Source organism: Perca fluviatilis, chromosome 19 (genome assembly GCF_010015445.1).
Source record: "Perca fluviatilis chromosome 19, GENO_Pfluv_1.0, whole genome shotgun sequence".
In the NCBI taxonomy this organism is placed as follows: domain Eukaryota; kingdom Metazoa; phylum Chordata; class Actinopteri; order Perciformes; family Percidae; genus Perca; species Perca fluviatilis.
The window spans coordinates 8,734,306-8,752,379 of record NC_053130.1 but is presented as its reverse complement, the minus strand read 5'-3'; the positions used below and the strand labels follow the sequence as shown (position 1 = coordinate 8,752,379).

At 41.0% G+C, this 18,074-nt stretch overlaps 3 protein-coding genes across 7 annotated transcripts in view; 1 reads left to right on the top strand and 2 right to left on the bottom strand.

Annotated features, from left to right (window-relative positions):
- Positions 1-1,642, bottom strand: part of ugp2b (UDP-glucose pyrophosphorylase 2b) — a 44,855-nt gene extending 43,213 nt beyond the window's left edge. Inside the window, exon 1 of one of the 2 annotated variants that reach the window (XM_039783416.1) lies at positions 1,379-1,642. Coding sequence is in view for 1 of the 2 variants with exons in the window: in XM_039783415.1 (XP_039639349.1) it covers positions 450-468 (19 nt within the window). In the remaining variant the exon portion in view is untranslated. Of the gene's footprint in view, positions 1-449; positions 956-1,378 lie in introns of those variants that run through there. The other variant, XM_039783415.1, reaches the window with a different exon arrangement.
- A 1,827-nt stretch (positions 1,643-3,469) lies between these two features.
- Positions 3,470-9,373, bottom strand: mdh1ab (malate dehydrogenase 1Ab, NAD (soluble)). Its single transcript, XM_039783417.1, has 9 exons — positions 9,264-9,373; positions 8,628-8,726; positions 8,056-8,152; positions 6,106-6,306; positions 5,602-5,699; positions 5,282-5,458; positions 4,829-4,942; positions 4,386-4,475; positions 3,470-4,209 (listed from the first exon to the last, which is right to left on the bottom strand). Exons 1-9 carry the CDS (start codon positions 9,264-9,266, stop codon positions 4,087-4,089), a joined length of 1,002 nt encoding a protein of 333 aa, XP_039639351.1. The 5' UTR covers positions 9,267-9,373; the 3' UTR covers positions 3,470-4,086.
- A 51-nt stretch (positions 9,374-9,424) lies between these two features.
- Positions 9,425-18,074, top strand: part of LOC120547757 (WD repeat containing planar cell polarity effector) — an 81,570-nt gene continuing 72,920 nt past the window's right edge. For all 4 annotated transcript variants that reach the window (XM_039783413.1, XM_039783414.1, XM_039783410.1 and 1 more), the window contains exon 1: positions 9,425-10,040. The gene's annotated coding sequence lies outside the window, so the exon portion shown is untranslated. The remainder of the gene's footprint in view (positions 10,041-18,074) is intronic.

Here is an 18,074-nt window from a genome sequence, read left to right as displayed (position 1 = left end):
GTTATGTAGTTGGCAAAATGGTCATGTAGTAATAAAAAGGATAATGTAAGGAAAACTATAATGTGCATTGAATAACTTTTCAGATAGTCAAGCTTTAATCCTTTAAGTGAAGGAATCAGTCAGTGTTTTAAACTGACAGAAATGAAACAGGGCGGTATGCCACGGTTAGTCACATGTGATGGATCAGTTGGTATGTGAGGCAAACTGTCTCTACTGTAGGATACTGAAATGAATATACACAAGTGCTTATATGGAAGGCAGTATGAATACATTTTTAAAAACAGATTAGAAAATTGGGCTGGCAGCACACATTAATGTGGATGGTTTGGTAAATAAAAAAACACAGGTATGGTCCTTTAAATCCACTTAGACGTAGGCTAGGCAATGTATCTATGCTACTTGTAAATCTAAAGTTAAGAGTTGAATACACCCTCCACAACACTACTTACCTTCTACATAAAGTGCCATTTTTTTCAGATGCCAAGTAAAGTTAGCGACCAGTTCAGCAATATATACAGTTAAATAATAACGTTAATCCTAAACTGAGTTTCAAGTTAAATATTCCAGAGGGGATTCAAAGTGAAAGCCGAAGTGTCATTGAAAGGTACATTCCGTGAAAAAAGTTCCCTTGAGGTAGGCCCATCCAAAAAGCCAACTGTTCATTTACTCAGAGGTGTCCAGCCTGTGCAGTCAATTCCCCACTGAAGCTCTGGAGGATGAGACGTCCTTTCTACTTCACGTACTTATAAAAATAAAAACAAGGACAGTCACACTTATCTCCATGGACAGCAGCCAGATGCCGTCCCTGAACATGAAGCTGTATCGGGTCTAGGAGGATCTTTTATTGCTTGCGGTGCCTGCCTCTCGTTTTCCAGCCCCAATACTGTTGCCCACGTCACAATTCATGTCTGTGACTCCCAACCTCTCGTAATGTTTTTTTTTCGCCTCGCCCCCGGCGATTTTCAGCCTCTTTTTACACTGCCAATAAACGTAAATTATTAAGCGGTGAGATGCACACACGAGTGACTCCATCCGCATGACCTGCCTGACGTACGGGGCTCCGGAGGCTAGGCTGCGGAAATGAAAGGAATGATGGATGGGTGGACGGGTTGTGCTCAAGAAACAAGATAGTTAGCTACGCTGCATTCAGTGTGCGCTCCCTTCATATACACAAAGAAAAATCATGTCTACGACGGTGCGATTAACACCAGACGGGGGGAAAAAGACCCGCTTTCGATAAAAAAATAAATAAATACCCGTTAGCCGGTGGGCTAAAGCTATCTTGAAGATACGATCGACACCACTCGCTTTGGGAATACCTTGATAATGTCAAGAGGCAAAGTGATCAACTGTTATTAGATTTAAAATCATTTCTTACTGTGTGACAGTAGGATACTGGCGGAAGAAAAGTCGATGGGGTCGGCCTGGTCCTGCGGGTCTGAAGGACCACAGCAATCCCGCAGAGGAGACAGCAGGGTATAATATATGTTTTTGCTTCTTTGCTTTTAACCGGTATTCGCCTTAATACCCCGGGATTCTGTTTCCCTTCGACATCGCTGAAAAGGGTTAAAAAAAAAACTTTTAAAAAATGTAGTTAGTTTGATGATATTTTACACAACAGTGCCATTCCAGGAAGGGGCGAATGAGAACGTTGCAGGAAGATGGCAGCCAATGAAAAAGCTGTATTCCCGTGACGCAGATTTGACAACCAATATATTTCTGCAACGTGAGATATGGTTTCTGACAATTCCGGGTTAAATAATGCTGGAAATGTATAATGGATGTATTAAAATAATAAATTGTACCTGATGTACCCGTGTAATGACTTTTTGCGTCAAAAGTTTAACTTGGATTTGAATGTTTGTACTTTCTTTAGTCAGACATTGAAACATCTTCGTTCTCTTGTAGATTGCTAAGTGCTTTTAGGATGCTTAACAATGTTGGATGACTAGTGATCAAGTAGATTCTAACATACGAACATATACAATTTGGATTTGGAGGAAGGAGAAGCAGTTTTGGAATAATAATGTCATTATTTTATATATATATATTATGTATATATATATTATACACAAATGTCGTTTTTCCCAAAACATACTCTTATATTTGCTGCAAATTTAAACAAAATAATATGGTACAAAATATACGGAAAAGGTTGTAAAATTCCAAAAGCCCTACATCTGCGTGAATATCTGTATTTAATGACTGACCACTTGTGTGTTCTCTTATTTTTTTTTATTTCATTATTATTTATCTCGGTTATGTGATTTCATTTTCGCTCGTTTTTTTTCTCGTTTGTTGTATCGGTTTCTCTTGAATATGTCGTGCCTTTTTAATATTGCAATAAAATAAGTAGGTCACACTGACTGCGTAGCATTCAACATTCTAGTAGAGTTAACCCATTAATGTTGGAATGGTGATTGTTTTTTGGTAGATTTGTCCCCTTTAATGATTGACCTATTTAATCAGCAATGACAGCTTGAATTTAACTAATTACAAATGATACATAATCGACCCTTGTGCTGCTGGGTAATACTGCCCCTGCCTGGTCAAACTGTGACATTGCGCTGTACTTCAGCTTCTGATGCATAGTATTCTACTAGTATTAACGGTCTGCAAAGAACTTTTACCAGGTCTTGACAATACAGGTCACAATATTTCTGTTAGATATAATGCTATATTATCAAATCTTTAGTTATTGAAAATATGTTTTTCCAGAATTATATCTGAAATACTTCCTGCTAGTAAATGACAGTACTACGTTACTTCTCATTACCATGTAGTTGAGTGTTATAAGCATCAACTAAACAACTTAACATTATTTTCTATACCGTTACAGACTGTGATTACATTACAGAATGTAATGGTTCTAAAAAAAAACTCCACCCCTTCCAGCCTGCATAGTACATCCTGGTCTAAACATTAAGAAAAACTGGACATCTGTCTGACCATCCACCTGTCTATCCCTACTAATCTAATGGAGGTTTGTGAGGTTGTCAGTCTTGTATATTGTATTAATTGTATTTGTAACTGCAGTGCAGAGTCCATGACCGATTTTTCTACAGGGACAATAAAGTATGATCTATTTCTCTATCACAGGACTGATGCAGAAAAACATTTACAGTTATGGCAAATTTAGACACCAATTCACATAACATGCAAGACGTTGAAATGTGGGAAAACATACACACAGCAATTGTCCAGCAGGCCGAAAACTTGAAACCTGGACCTACTTGCTATGAGGTGACAGTGCTAATCACTCAGCCTCTGTGCCACATAAAGATATAAATATCACAACTTAACTACATTGGGCCTCATTCACCAAAAATTCTTAAGAACTAATTTAAGAAAACACTTACAGATAACTTAAGATATTGGTGAATGAGGCCCATTGTACCTATTTATGTGCCTGCAAAACAAACACACTTAGAAAACAAATGTAAAACCATAAAAAAACACAACTACACTGTATTTACTACAGTTTTTTTATTGTTTAGCTTAAACGTTATCCATTCCAGTGTTCGAGGACTTAGTGCATCATTGATTTTATGTAACAACCATCCATGTTTTACTTAAACCCAGAGAAAAAAATAGCTGGTAACAAATTTGGTGGACTTTCAGTATATACTATACACTTAAGGTGGAATTATACTTGTGCATCATAGTGTAAAGTGCCCATTCTGTAGGTGTCTTTGGTGTCTACTGAAAAGGAGACTTGATGTATCGCCAAAGTAAACACAATATGTCTGCACCGGTATCAAAAACTTGTGAAGGAAACCCAGGCTAGCCAATCACTGTCTACATCTCCATAGCTGGTGTACATTTTTTTAAAAGGTGCACCTTAGCGTAGCTAAAGCTCCGGTGGCTATGTGCATAGGATTAGTTTCTACACCGTAGCCTCCCAACGCACAAGTTGAAATCCAACTTTACACTCATAAACACTTACTCACTCTGTGTTTGTGTAAGGTCAGACACACACAGACACACACACAGTAATACAGGGGTTGGTGGAGTGCTTCGTCACAGGCGTGCGTCTGGAGTGTTGGGGCTGTCTAAGTGTTGGCTGGGTGGCCTTGCAGGGTCTAGTCATACTCCTAGGAAAGCCACAGCTGTGTCTCTCTCCTCTATCAGCTCTGCTGCTGTGGCATCCATCTTCATTTGGGAAAAGTCGTTGATGGCCAGGCCCTCCACAATCTTCCACTTCTTGTCCTGAGGAAACAGCAAATCTTTGTAAATTTTGTATTTTGGAACATATGCTTCAATGGCATATGTTCACACTGTTTCGCATTTTAAGGACAGACACACTGTAGTTGATTGCTAGCTATTAGCCGATTTCAATACTTTAGGCTGATAGAGGAGTGAACACAAGGTCAGATCAGTCTCACCTTAATCTGGACAGGGAATGAGTAGATGAGGTCTTCTGGGACTCCATAGGAGTTGGCAGAGGAGTAAACACCCATGGAGATGAACTCACCCTGAAGAAAGAAAAAAAAAAAAAGAAAGAGGAGAAACTGGTTAACACTGCATATTTCATCATCACCATTATCAATATGAGTATTCAATAATACAAAAGTTAACACTAAAATTGCATAGAGCCATAAGTAACCTGTCAGAAATATTAACTATCTCACTTGTTAGCAACAAACTCCTAAAAGTTTGTATATATTCATGACTAAAACTTTTGTGAGAGCACAAACACAGAAATATGCATGTACACTCTTTTTGTCAGATTTATGAAGCCATGTATACCCATGGTTCCTTGACAGAATGTGGCAACAGACAAACATCCCCACATCATAACTACAGCACAAATAAATATGCAGTTTACCTCGGGGGTGCCTGACCAGATGTCTCTCATGTGGTCACAGATGGCCTTGGCTGCAGACATGGCACTGGACAGCTTCCTGGCCTTGATGACTGCAGCGCCTCTCTGCTGCACTGTCTGCAATACAAGAACATGGACCATTACATGAAGACGTAGTGGCAGTCAATGGGAATGTGAGCAGAAGAACTGAGCTTATAGGGCTAGCTTGTGTTAATGAGTTGTGCTGCTAGTTTCATTTGTCAAGGTTTTGAGATAAAAGCAGAGATGACTGCAGCAGTTATCTCTGGAATTGAAAAAAAACTAAACCTCAGTCTGTGTTTCTGAAACACTCATTTGTAACTGTCCTTCCTATTTTTGCAAACTGTGCACTTTTTAAGTGGCTGACACAGGAACCGTGTAGAAATGCAAAATGTATCTCACAGTCCTATAGATTACAGTAAATCTTCTTTAGCTCACAGCGATGAAATCTCCTTTAAGCCAGGCATCATCCTTGACTGCGTCAAAGCAGGCGAGCTCGCTACCAGACATGTTGACCAAGCAGTGATGCACGTCTGGGTACTGGGTGGACGAGTGGTTGCCCCAGATGATCACATTTTTCACATGGGTGGCAGGAACGCCACAGCGCATTGCCACCTACAGGAACGGAGAGCAAAATCGGGTTTCGCAAACAGCTCAGACAAAGAACTGACAACGTAGCAGCTAAAAGTCTGAGCCCAATTTGTAAAGAAAAGAGTGAATAGAACTGCAAGTACAAACGGGAGCGTAAGGGAACGCACCTGAGAGCGAGCCCTGTTGTGGTCCAGACGAGTGAGGCAGGAGAAATTCTCTTTGGGGATGGAGGGAGCAGACTTGGCTGCAATCAGACAGTTGGAATATCCCCCCCAACAAAAAAAAAAAAAACACAAAAACACACACACACACACACACACACACACACACACACACACACACACACACACACACACACACACACACACACACACACACACACACACACACACACACACACACACACACACACACACACACACACACACACACACACACACACACACGAAATACAACCTAAGTGACTCATCTGATCTAACTCAACCAACGTAAACTCATTATTGTTACAGCTCACCAATAGTCCTATAGATTTGCTCGTTTTAAAAGTAGCTGTAGGTTTTATATCTTACTCTTACCAAAGCAAACTTGTAATATGCTTAAAATCATGAAGGGCAAAAAGAAATATGGTTGAGCATTAGAAAATAAACTTAAAAATGCCAACATGAGGGCTCTACAAATGAAGTTGCGTGTCAGTACCTTGACGGTTTTCTTGGCGTACTTCTCCAGGGCGGCGCCCTGACTCTTGAAGATGGCCACATTGGCTTTGAGCAGGTCCTTCCTCTCCATGCCATCCTTCCTGGGCATGGAGCCCACCAAGATGGCTGCGTCCAGGTCCTTGAAGGCCACCTCCTCCTTGTCAGTGGGGACAATATCTGTGGAAAGAGAAAGTGACATCATAACTGGTAATGGTTGAATGTTTATATACTTTATATAGTTTCATGACATTTTGCATCTAAAACTGCTCTGCCACACCTCAACAGATTCTTAAGTCACCATTTACTCCTTCCCAAAAACTCAATTTGTGAGGACACTAAATGCACGAGGTGTCAGAGTTTTGTCTGTAAGTCAATGATTTTACAAACTTTCCCCTAAACTGACAAGATTTTTGTTCTTCAGTGTTTATTTTTCAGCTGAAAATAAAATTGCAAATATCAAAATGGGCAGATTCCCACATGACTGGAACTAAGTATGCCATGCATGTTTGTAACGATCCTTTGTGTAACTGGTGAGCTCCTATTAGTGCGGTCTCTTGGACGGAGATAGATATTTTTTTTTTTTTTTTTTTTAAATGTAGTAGTGTGGATGAGAGTTTGGTCTGTCTCAACTATAGTACAGAAACAGGTTCTCAGTTGGAATTCCTGAAGTTAACAATAAACTTCATACAATTTCTAAAACAATTACACCAGAGTACACAAAGTAGGCAGCAAAAGTCTTGTATGTACACATGGTCCATCTGACAATACATCACTAGGACATCTCATGTTAAAACAAAACTTTTTTCAAAGGTTTTTCATCCTTTCTAAATCATAGAGGCATACCATTTTGAGAAATGTACTTTGGCGATATCCCATGTGTGAGTATTATACAGTATGGGTGGGCCCATCTCAGTGTATGAAGTGTTGTCTTTGCAGCACAGTTGGTTAACACAGGGGCCTCTCACAGCCCCTGTCCAAACAAAGCAAAGGACAGCACCAATTCAAAGGAAAAATTCCAGGTCACAATGGAGATGGCACATAATGGCGCCTCACGACTGATGACATCGGTTACAGTGATGACACCAAAAGTCCTAACGGAAACCAGCAGTGCCCATATTTATCAACAGTCCTTGATGTGGCCAAATGGCCTGGGTGTGATAGGATGCTCAGCTACCCCTGGAGATCATGAGTGGATCACCATCAGTGGCTAAGCATTGCCTAATTATTGAAGTAGACAAGATATGGTCGCATCTAATAGGACTTCAAATAAAGAAAACAAACAAATAAATAAATAAGAGTTTGTGTAGAAAAGGAGTGATTTTGAGATGCTTAACGAATTCAGCCCTGGCTCCTTCCATTCAAAGTGAAGGCACATATTTATTCTTCTCTGGGGCCAACCATGCAGAAGTGTAATGCATTTATAAATGTAAAGCACTTCATATTAAACTGTCCACCACATCTTTACCCCAGCATCTCATTATAGCTACTGCTGCCCTGATGACATTTAGAGGCTCCAGGAAGCTATGCAGAGGCCTTTATTCTTTACAAAACATGCCAGCATGATTATGGCACATTCTTGGCCAGAGCTACGTTTACTTGGGGTGGGAAGCATAGGAATACTCATATTATTATTACTATTACTAGGAAGAGTGTTGTGTTAGTCTGTGCACAAAAATTACATTATCAAAAGCAAGACAACCATCTATAACACCTTTTTATTTGTGTAAATGAACAGGACATTATAACCCTAAAACGGCAATATATACACTATAATATAATAATAACTAAATGTTACAAACAAAAACAGTAGATTTTAAAGTAAAATGCATAGTCTACGTGTTTAAGGAAAACTGTGATATCTGAGGCCAGTGTATCAATACTATATATATGTTATTTTATGTGAGTGTCCCACCCTTAAATTCCTACCTCTCAGAAGTGGGAGGGCACAGTCCTGCAGCTCCATGACAACACCATCCAGGACTGGCAACATGGGCGTAATGTCCAAAAGGAGCAAGATGACTGGCTGACAGAAGATGGAGGGAAGGAAGTAGGCAGAGGGATGAATGGTATGAAATTAATAAAAACATGCGGGAAAAAAATCCCAATTCCCTTGTATGCCATGTCGGGTGACTTTTAGTTGTCTCTGGGGGGGGGACTTAGTAGTCTCTGGAACAGAGTGTGAAGGCCTAAGCCATGTGGCTCACTTACGGTGGCATGTGCCAAATGGATCAAGTGGTTTCCAAGTTGGCCTAAGAGCCTTGGTATGAGATCCATATCATTGACTTCAAGGACGATCCTTGCTCGTTCCAGGGCTCACGGATGACCAAGTGCAATCTGATCACTTCACACAGGGGCAACATCTGTTCAATGTCACCCCCAGATACAGTATGATCAGGAAAACCTGTGTCCTGTGTATGTCTTCTGATAATGTCCTTACACTGCCTAATGACATTAGGGAATTGAGTGTGTTAGGGGACAAAGACAAAGCCCTTCTTTACCTGATCTTTGCCAAAGACATCTCCCTTGGCAATGCTGAACAACAGGGAATAGGCAATCTGTCCAGCAGCGCCGGTCACCAGAACTCTAATAGGCTCAGACTGCAAGACACATGGCAAAGAACAGTGATGTTACTTCTATTAGCATTGATTTCACTGAGAGGACAGGTATGACAGTTTAACTGTCCAGCGCACGTGGGTGCCTGGGTGTCTATTCTTGTCAACAGGATTTACTAAAGCAGAGGGGGTCACATCAAAAATAGACTGTGCTTTCCATACAGGACTCACTGTTCAAATCAGGATATACTTAGGTTACCAAGTTCAGCGCCATCTTTACCATTCATCCAACAGCATTGATTCAATCCCCAGTATTAGCTACATTACCAAAGCGTTACATGGATATGACACGAGTATTGACTAGATTTTTTAATAAAACAACCTTATGAGTCCTAAGGAAGTTGGTTACACGTCAAGCCGCGATCCAGACGACAAGTAGCTATCGTTAAAAATCCATTTTAACGAACTTTGCACAACTTTGTGAATATCTCACTGGATGAATTGTAATAACTGCGGTTTTATCTGCGTTATACATGCATGATTAAAAAAAGAATAATCGATATATTCGTTGGCTTTACTCACCATGTTCACACGATGGCTTGGACTGTTCTCTCTCTCCCACTTCTCTCGCTCAATCCGGAGGTCACTCCTATTTAACTCCTCCGTTGATCACGACACTTGTAACCCTTTGACGGCAGATTGAATATCCGGTAATTGTAGTTTTTTATTTTTTATTAATGTAGTCCTTAAAGAAGTAGTAAAAAAGAACAAGTTATCCCGTTGATAGTTAAATAAAACGTGGCTATCGGTAATAGTACTATTACATAGGCTGTTTAAACAGGCTTCTACACGATATCGCTATCTAATGAGCTAACCGGTTGCATTGCAGTCTGCTACAGGAATGCTACGCTAAGCTAACGTTAGCTGGTTAGCTAAGCATAGCCCACAGTCTATGGCATAGCCACAGCTTGTTGTTGCTTAGCGACCTGTATCCAGCGGTAGCTAGAGCCAGCTAGCTAGCATCGAGAGTACTGTTTGTTTGTTACTTTAGCTTAGCCACTCGTTAGGCTACTATAAGATACACAGAAGACCAACATGTGTAAGTTAACTGACCGAACAGCGAGTAAGTTATCAAGATGAAATTAACCCGTTTGAATGTAAACGTTTTCAGTGCAGAGCAGGTTGTTACATTTGGATAAAGCTAGCTAACTACCTGGAGCAAACAGCGTCTAGAGTTCACGTGTCGTCTTTAATCAAACGAAAATACGTTTAATGTTTTGAAGTTGACATTAAGTAAAAAAAAAAGGGGGAGGGCAGAGCACGAAGATCTTTGCCGTTTTCGTGACTGAAAAAAACAAGGTAAGTTATTGATAACGTGAGTAACGTTAACCTGTCTCATCTCTTCCTGTCTGTCCTCTCCCTCTTCCTCTAGCTATCTGTGTGAGAATGTCAGATATTGTGGGGATGATTTGTAGCAGTCAAACATAGGATGCCTGTCTGGATTTCACTTAAAATGCTTCTTCTTTGAACTTTTTATGTTTTGCTCTCAAAGTGGTTTAAAAGGTCAATAAAAAATAAATAAGTCATTGGATCTTTATTTTCCCAGAAGCATAAATGACGACTTAACAAAGCATTTCATAATAGCCCTAAGTGAAATACTTCCAATATCTCTTTATTGTTTCGTCACACGTTTTGAGATATTAATCTGTTGTTTTCAAAGCAGTCTCCTCATCTTTGTTTCTTCAGCAAGAGAGGTGTAAAGTATTTATTTCTTTACTATCTTGTTTTGAGTTGAGATGACCCCTATAGAGGCCCAGTGTTGGCTGATCATGGTTATCAATATTTCATATCATCATTACAGGCTCATTACATGACTTGAACAGAAATCAGCGGGAATGTGTTTCACCTGGCTGGCATCAGACTGTGATCTTCCTGTGGGCTGGGCTGGGCTGGGCAGCTGGCTGGCTGGCTGGCTGGCTAAAGGGTTAAGACACTGTGCCAAATGATATTTTGGTTAATACAGATTCTTCTGTAAGTATTGGTGGTTGTGGCATGAGCATCATTTTCTGCTGCTTGACATCTTATTGAGTTCTATTCTTTATATGTTTACCAGGGCTGCACGATATAAGGAAAATATCTAATTGCGATTATTTTGACTGATATTTCGATTGCGATATGATTCACCATATTGGAGGGAATGATCATTTTTGTATCACTATTCTCATTTTCATTTTCATTGAAAAATGATCAAAATTAAAATGATTATAGTGTGATTTTTGCGAGGATCTGTACCAAACAATGATTTTTTTTCTTTAGTCTGTAGGATACGATTTGTAGGCCGGGATGTCTCTGCAGCACCACAATACTTAATTCAGAATGGTTTGCCTTTAACAAATATATAAAATCTGTGATTTTGTCATCCTGATTGACTTCTGTAATTTTTCTATTCAGTGCATGACATCTGTTGCATGTCTGTTGATCCAGGGAAAGAGATCCCTCCTCTGCTGCGATTTTACTGCCTTGCTCATTAGCAATAAGGATATTTTTCATTTTTTACACTGCAAAAAGTTTTAAAGATTGCAGTTTGATGGAACACAGTTAAATAGTAAATGTTTTTAAGCCTTAAGTTATAAGATATGTAGAATTTGGTTTTAAATGACAGTTCTGCTGTGATAACACATAGAGTGCCAGGTTTAGATCTATTATTTGCCACTCTGTCTCTGCCATGTGAAAGGTAACATTCTTATTTCATAATTTTTTTCTCCTTTTTCCCCAATATTCTGCTGTACTCTCTCAAACTAATGACACAAAATAAACCAGGGCCACATCAAATTCTCCATCCAAAGCCCCATTCTGGCCCTAATGTTTGGGTGTCCACCTGCCAGTGACAGGGGCTGACACAGACCCTTCCCTTCTCAAAAGGCTCCGTGTAAAAGCGTGATTCAGAGATGTTTGAAGCAGCTGCCACAGCCTGGCAGTGTTCCTCTCATCTCCAGTTACATTTTACCCCTCTGTGTGGCATGTCAGTATGGGACAAACACGTGCTCACAGCTGTCTGTTGGCTGGCATAGTGATGTGTGATCACACTCTGGGTATATTTCATTGATTTGAAGAGCCTTGAAATAGGCTTTATATACTTCTTTTTGATTATCTAGATTTTTGTTTAACTGAGCTGCAATGAGTGAGTGAAACCTTTCATCCACAGCCCAGAGAGGTGTGGGGAGATTAGTATCCTCTTAACAATTGTTGTTCATATCTGGCAGTTAGCTAAGTGGTAATCTAAGTAACCTGTGTTTTGCATGTATGTCAGACTTTTTCTCTATGCAACTAAATTACACAATCAAGGCTACCATGCCAACAAAATCCTAATATTGTAATTGGATTAAATGGATTACATTGTTAACATGTTTTCCAGGCCTCAAAAGTTTTTTAATGTTCCACTAATCAATATTCTTATGAAATGAAAGTGTTGCTCCTATAGTGACCATCCCACAGAGAATTATCTTTGCAGTTCCCTCTCCGCTCCAATGAGCGTTTTAACTCATTATTTTACTGTTTGGTTCACTTTCATCAACCTTGTTTTCAAGGGGGTGGGGGGGGGGGACTCTGATAAACCCACAGTATGACTCTCTGCTGTTTGATGCTGGGCAGGTAGCAAAGTAAGCAACTAGCTGGTGGACATAGCGGCGCATTTAGCATCTAAGGAGCCAGATATTTCTCTCAGGAGTCGATGACACCAATGCAGAAGTAAAAGAAGAGTGAATATTAGACAATGTTGTGTTTACAGCTTGCTGTAAGATTATCTACAGGAAAAGTTTGGACAAAACAAAGAGCGCTATTTTAAAACTCAAACAAAACAAAATATTCAGTTTATGTATTGATTGCTTCATGTATTTCACTGTGCCATTGGGACATTTTTATTCTCAAGTTGTTGTTTTTTTTATATTTCTTTTGGGCATTTTAGGCCTTTATTGACAGGACAGCTGAAGACATCAAAGGGGAGAGAGAGGGGGAAAGACATGCATCAAAGGGGCCGCAGGTCAGAGTTGAACCCGAGCCCGCTGCGTTGAGGAGTAAACCTCTATATATGGGCGCCCGCTCTACCAACTGAGCTATCCCGGCACCCTAGTGTGAAGTTTAAAGTTATGGAAAACTTTAGATTTAAATGCTGGAATTAAATTGCAAACTAAATGTGGGAAAGATCGGTTTAGAGGAGTAAAAGTATTTCAATGCCACCTGTCAGAAGTGAGATATCCGTAATAGAAACATCTACGAGTGAGGGAAGATTAAAAGAACAATGTGACCGTGAGGTTAATCTTTTGTCAAAGCCATTTGATTGCATTACATTTATTCTTATGATGTACAGGACCAGTGCTGATCACTCTCTTAGTACTTCTCTCTATAGCCTGCCATGCCATGACAAGACAGACAGCAGAGTGGGTCCTTCGGTGGTTCAAATCCCGGTTTCAATATAGTACTCATATCATGAAATGTATCTAGGTTATTGTTTAGTAATGTTTGGTTATTAAGTATCACTGTGGCACACCTTTTTGTCTTTATTTCTCCTCTGCGACACAAATTTCTAAACGTATTCAATCCTAGCTGAGGGAAATGAACAATGAATGACTCACATATAGCTGTATTGATGTATGTGGTTCCAGCCTTCCATGAATTTAGGGCCATTCCATATCTTTGAGAGCCCAAACTGAGCTTTATATCTGGGATTGTATCCGCTGATTTAGGGCAAGGCTTGCTCTGTCAGAATATTGCTTATCTTGGAAATATTAATTTGCCTTTCAGTGCGCTCTGCATCAGGTGCCTAAAATCCCCTAAAGTTTTTATTAAAACAACTTGTGACAGTTCTGGCTTTACATAAGCGCACATTTGAAAGAGCCTGTTGCTGCTGTTAACTGTTAATTGACAAGTTAGACTCCAATGTTTATTTTTTTCTCTGGCAGTCTCAGTAGTCAGGTTGACATGAGGGGATTAGGCATACTTCGTCTTTGTAAAAAGAAAATCCGAATGAAACCAAAAACAGCAGCGACACACATGATAATATCTGGTGCCAGTTTGCCATGCCGGCCTGATCCTCTGTGTGTGTGCTGTGAAAACAATCGGCATTGTGGGTGTTTTGTCCCACCAACCAGGCGAAACCTGGAGCCCCACAGAAGCGAGGGGAGTGGGTAAAGTTCACAATGCACAAATCCTAAGCTGCACACACACGCATGCACATGGAGCTCAGCAATGCCTGGATTTTACACATACATGTACACACAAACAGAGTACACTGTCATGCTCCGAGCTGTGAAAATTCACGACAGCATGAACAGCAGTACGTCTCTCTCTGTACAATGTCTGTCTCCTCTGCTGACCCCTCTCTCTGTCCTTTGTCCACTCTACTTTTGTTCCCTTGTCATTTCACCTCCCTCACCTCCACCCTTTCTGTTCTTTCCTACTTTATCTCCTCTATTCTGCTCATCCACTTGTCCCTGCAGAGTGCACCTGAGTGACCCTGTTACGTTGGCAGCTGGGAGGCAGATAGCCAGCACACCCACCGGCCTCAATATCACCCTCTTATCTGCCTTGCTAGACCAAATAGCTCTCATAGTGTACAGGCAGACACAGTGAGATAGCAGGTTGCATTCACGCGAGCGCGCTCACATAAATACATGAAAAATGCACAAACACAGATAATTACATCATCGTCACTGCTATCTCCCATCACATTCACCTTCTGTATCCCTGTGCCATCACCCTGTTTACTTTGTGGCATATCTATGTCTCATGTTCCTGTCTTTGATTAGTTGATAATGCTTTAGATCAGATGGAGCAGATTATTCTTATTCCTTTTTGTGTTACCTACACTGTAATGCAGACAGTAGGTGTCTTTTACTGTAAAATGAGCCTATGTGTCCCTGTCCTGTTGTTTGCTGTTATTTGCAGTAACCATAATAATACACTAGGTGTCAGTGTATGGCTGTAGTTAACCATAGTCATTCTTGGATGTCAGTCATCATAGCACTTGGAAGCTGGTGTTGATGGATTTGTAGCGAAGACTCTCCAAAAACACTTGTTGCTGCATCCGTGGCCTTGCCTTTAAGAACTGGTCTTGTGAGTGAAAGGTTGTCAGTTCAAATTCTCACGCAAACATTTGGTAACATTTGACTCCCTTTTGCTATGTTTAACAACACAAATGTTAATGGTACAGTATACAAGAGTGGGCTCATCAGCTTTTTGCAGGGCTATAATAATAATAATACTCTACACTGTTAAATTCTCTTATAACCCGGAGCAACCTTTTCTTCAGATCCAAGTGCTGTAACAATCTAAAAAATATTCATCTGTAAAGAAGTGGTTTTTTAGCATTATTAATGCAGTTTTCTGAGAATTTGTGTGCTCATTTTGCTTAAAAAAAGTGTAATCTATCAGAAACAGTCATGTCATGTGGAAACAGACTTATTATCCATAGCAGACCTACTATAACCAAATTCTTACCCAGATAGTTGAATGATATGGGATGGGCCTTTGCTATTGAATTCCTCTATCACCAAAGTTGTATCTAATCACTCAACATTTATGAGGTAGCTTTTTAAATAATTTTCTTTGTCTATTGAAAGATATTTTTCCAATCCCCATTTTCATTTTGCACTAAGCAGAGCACATCTTTGCTGAGCTGAGATATCATGAATTGGTTGCTTCCAGAAATAGCCTGCAGATCCATTTGAGCTGTTGTTATTGTGTGGCTCTGGCACTTTTAGGACAAGGCCTGGAGGCGTACGAGTGTTTCCAATCTGCCGTGATGTACCTACTACCTCTGAATTTCTCTCTCTCTGACTGTGATTGAAACCTGAGAAGGACTTTGTTTCTAGCCAATATTGGCTTTGCTGTGGGGAAAAAAAGACAACCAAGCCCTTAATCAGAAATAACACAGACCTCTGCAAACACACCAACTAACTTCCTGGCACTGATGCAGAACTATTCAATTAAATCTCATACTATACACACACCGAGCCATCCTTTGGAGGTGTGTTTCCTCCTCTGAGCGAGCCTCAACCACACTCTGCCACTCTCTCTTTCCCTCTTTCTTCCAAAGGTGTTTGCATAGGGAAATGGTCCATGAAATGGGTTTGATGGAATCAAACTCCATATTAGGACAAATACATATTTAATAGCAGTTGATGGACTGATTGATGGGGCTGTGTCTTCATTTCCTCTGTGCGCCACCGCTAAAGAAGATCTTTATCAGACACAGTAATATGAAGGATCATAGCTCGGCTTGTTTCAGGGAGGAGAGGAGTTGTTCACTTGTCGTGTTATGACTTTGAATGATTCTTGGTGTAAGTATCTGAATGTGTAAATAAGAGTGTTTCTGTGTGAGAATGTGTTTGTGTGCTCCTACAGCACCTGTTCTATTGCGAGTGGCCACAAGGGGGCACCAAACTGCCGCATGTTGATTTTCTGTCCTAACTGAAAGCTCACTCTCCAGTCCCTTTGCTTTTGACAGCAACGCACACTTTTTGAAAACTCACTGAAGGATGACCAAAAATGTGGCAGCAACAGTGTCCAGGTTCCACAGCCAGTTGCCAGTTGATGTGGCAGTAAATTCACATCGGAGAGGGTGTAAGGTGCTTCACATTTTCATCGATGCAACTGTTGTTTTAGCATAACAAGGCTGGCTGACAACCCGGCCCCCCCTCCCCCGACCCACCCCACCTAGCTCACTCACACCACCTTTTATTAACCTCAAAACCCAAATCCATCCAACTGGACCAGTGACGGCAACTCACTGCCGATGCTGGCAGTCACACCCCTCTGCACAGCCATAATGGGCCGTGGCACAATTGGGGGCCACGCAACCAACAACATTCCCTGTCCTACCAAGAGGCCGGTTGCCTGCAAGTTACCAGCAACACAGCTTGTCCCTGTTTGTTTGCACTCACTAAAAGGAAAGAATGTTTTCCCCCACAACATGGCTGTGTGGGGATTAAGGCCCATTCTGAGTGGCCCCGGGTCGCGCGGCAGATGTTAGCCAGGATAGCGCTCGTTGCCGTGCCGACAGTGAGCCGGTGGGATCGGCCCGCCCAGACGACGTTAAGCCTATGTACATGTATGGGAGTAGAGGGGGAGGTGTGGTCCGGTGAAGGGCCTGTCACACATTGGAGGAAATTTGTCACAGTGGTCCCACACTAATTCATCTACACTGTCTCTGATCGTCATCACACACATGCCCACATACATAGAAAGAGATTCACATGGCTAGTCTCATGCTGGGTTGTGTTTAAATGTGTGACATCAGGGCAGGAAGTATGTGAGAGTTGTTGAGGCCCAGACCCCTCAGTATCTGCGTGGTGGGTGGACATTATTTCTAAAATAGGTTTATTAATTTCTGATCAGCCTTATTCAATATGTATGTAAAAACATGTACTTGTATTGTTGGATCAACTCAAGTGCAGTCTGTATAAGGTGTGAATTTTGCAAAAGCAACACACGTGGACCTTTAAACCAACTGTTGTACATCATCTGTCAAAATCACTTCCTCTGAGTGTGCAATCTTTTCCCCTTCCAGATGATGTTTTAATGGGGTGTGTTGTTTTAACTGCTAAGCTCCCAAGTGCTTGTCACACAGAGCCCTTCTAATGAAGATTACTAACTGTACAAATGGCATTAGGGGTGTGATTCTTCCGGATAAATCCGGAAATCCGGCTTTTCCGACCTGAAAATGAGACTCTCGTAAATAATTTTTTAGGGGGGGGTTGTTAAGGTTAGGATAGCCGATTGGTCAGGGGATAAGACCTGAACAAATCAGGTTACGTTACCTTGCGTAAGCATGGACGCCGCCTGGCCAATAGTAGTGATTGAAGGGCGGGTCTTGGTGCAGGAATCGTAATTTCAAAGCCGGGAAAAAGAGCTCTACGCAGCGAACACAGATGTGCTGGGCGAGCCGTCGGTGGAAGCTAACAGAAGCTAACTGGCGTAAACTGACAGCTGACCAGGTGTCTCAAAGCTACCAAGTGATCGGCGGAGACAGGGAGTACATGTACTTGAAAGAGTCCGGCAGTCGTGGCAGACGAAGGTCCAGTTGGGAGTTTGGATAGAGAGTCCACTGAAGTCCACTGTGGTCTGAAGGGATAATCCTCGCTAGATCACTAGCTAGTTTGCGGTAACAGTTAGTCGGGAGGTTGACAGCTGTCATATAAATATCAATTTCGCGGATTGTGAAGCGGCGATATTCATGTCAGCGTCCTCACGTTCCAACATAATTTTTTTTTAAGTGGTAAATAGCTACAGTACAGGCCAAAAGTTTGGACACACCTTCTCATTCAATGCGTTTCCTTTTTATTTCCATGACTATTTACATTGTAGATTCTCACTGAAGGCATCAAAACTATGAAT